Genomic DNA, 2,044 nt, shown 5'->3' with positions numbered 1-2,044 from the left:
ATGTGAAGTGCCAACAAGACACAAAGGCCTAGGTGGACTCTCTTGTTTCAAATGCCACAGTGCAGTTTATTCTTACACTTTGACATAGCTACTATGAAGTCCAAAATGAGAGGTTTATGAGTTTCATGGTACCATAGGTTAAATTTTCAACTTTGATTATTAAGCTTTATCAACTGGATTTCTTTGCATATTTTAGAATGAAATTCACTCAATTTTTTTTCCCCTTCACTCTAAGACCAGCATTTTGAATGCATCCTGAGTCTAAAATGCTAGTGTTTTCATTTTCAGCATGAAATTTCCTTATGGAACAAATAGTACTGAAAAGACAAGAGACTTTCTAGTTAAAAATTTCTAATTTATAAATAAAATGACCAAAGCAGAAAAACCAATAATACAAGCCACACAGCTAGTTAGGGATTTTAAGTAGTCTGGATAGTGCAGAAAGATTCTTCTCAACTGATTTGAGTCTTCTTATCATTAACAGGTCCCAAGAAAATCAAACACATGGCTGATGTTAATTTTACATTGCTTACTGAATTCATCCTTGTGGGGCTAACAGAGCGTGCTGAGCTGAAAGTGTTCCTCTTCATGTTGTTTCTGCTCATCTATATAATTTCTTTGGTGGGCAATTTAGGAATGCTCTTTCTAATCCAAGTAACTCCCAAACTCCAAACACCCATGTATCATTTCCTTAGCTGCCTGTCATTTGTGGATGCCTGCTATTCTTCAGTCTTTGCACCCAAAATGCTGCTGAACTTCTTTGTGGAACAGGAAACAATCTCATTTCCTGCATGCATAGTGCAATATTTTTTATTTGTATCACTTCTTACCACTGAGGGCTTCTTGCTGGCGGTAATGGCGTATGACCGCTACATGGCCATTGTGAACCCTTTGCTTTATACAGTGGCTATGACTAAAACAGTGTGTGTTGCCCTGGTCATTGGATCATGCATAGGAGGTTTAATCAACTCACTGACACACACAATTGGCTTGATGAAACTGTCTTTCTGCGGGCCCAATGTCATCAGTCACTTCTTCTGCGACCTTCCCCCACTGTTGAAGCTGTCATGCTCTGACACATCCATGAATGAATTGTTGCTTTTAATCTTCTCTGGCGTTATCGCCATCATCACGTTCTTGACTGTGATGATCTCCTATGTCTTCATTGTCGCTGCTATCCTGAAGATCCGCTCAGCAGCAGGCAGACGCAAAGCCTTCTCCACATGTGCTTCCCATCTCACAGCTGTGACTTTATTCTATGGCTCCATTAGCTTTAGTTATATTCAACCGAGCTCCCAATATTCCTTAGAACAAGAAAAGGTGGTATCTGTGCTTTATACCCTTGTGATTCCTATGTTAAACCCACTGATTTATAGCCTAAGAAACAAGGAGGTAAAAGAAGCTGTGAAAAGGGCTATAGCAATGAAATACTTTCCTTGTTAATTGTATACCATATGAACCATGAAATAGAATACCAACAAGTGTTTTGAATGATGATACCTGTATGAATTTATTAAAACTTTGGTCCCAAAGGAATATTAGAGTTTATTTCATTGGAACCCTCTGTTTTACAGTGGAAGAAAAAGCCTCCCCCCCCCAATCACATGTTATAGTACATGTGTTTGGTTATTGCGTTAATCTAACCTAACAACTATATGAAGATCTGGGTTCTTTATCTCTGGACAATTGTTGACATTTTAATACTTTTATATAGGTAGAAATAAATATATGCATATAGATTTATAGATGTAAAAACACAAATAGAGAGATACAAACATAAGATTCATGAATAATAAAATACCTCTTACTTTGGTCTCTTTGGTGCACAGAAAAAATAAAATACTTTTCAAGCAAAAGATATCGGTACATGACTTGTCCAATAAAACTGACAGTACATGTCCCTGAAATTAACCTGGACTATTTGTAGTCAGATATTATTCAAAAGAAATCTAAATAGTCAGAATGAGAAATTAGTTCTAGATTGCCTTTCTAATCCCAGTGGTTAGTCCTAAATCATTTCCTTATTCCTGCATCCAGCTGACTA

At 37.0% G+C, this 2,044-nt stretch overlaps 1 protein-coding gene across 1 annotated transcript; it reads left to right on the top strand.

Moving 5' to 3' along the window:
• The first annotated feature begins 504 nt into the window (after positions 1–504).
• On the top strand, positions 505–1,443 carry LOC136388648 (olfactory receptor 5J3-like). Its single transcript, XM_066360470.1, has one exon. The coding sequence runs from the start codon at positions 505–507 to the stop codon at positions 1,441–1,443; it is 939 nt and encodes a 312-aa protein (XP_066216567.1).
• The last annotated feature ends 601 nt before the right edge of the window (positions 1,444–2,044 follow it).

Source organism: Saccopteryx leptura, chromosome 1 (genome assembly GCF_036850995.1).
Source record: "Saccopteryx leptura isolate mSacLep1 chromosome 1, mSacLep1_pri_phased_curated, whole genome shotgun sequence".
NCBI classification, from domain to species: domain Eukaryota; kingdom Metazoa; phylum Chordata; class Mammalia; order Chiroptera; family Emballonuridae; genus Saccopteryx; species Saccopteryx leptura.
The sequence above is the reverse complement of the archived record's forward strand: the minus strand, read 5'-3'. Positions and strand labels throughout refer to the sequence as shown.

What these genes read in the sequence shown, in the direction of transcription:
- LOC136388648 (XM_066360470.1), top strand. Translation starts at nt 505, where the DNA reads ATGGCTGATGTTAATTTTACATTGCTTACTGAATTCATCCTTGTGGGG.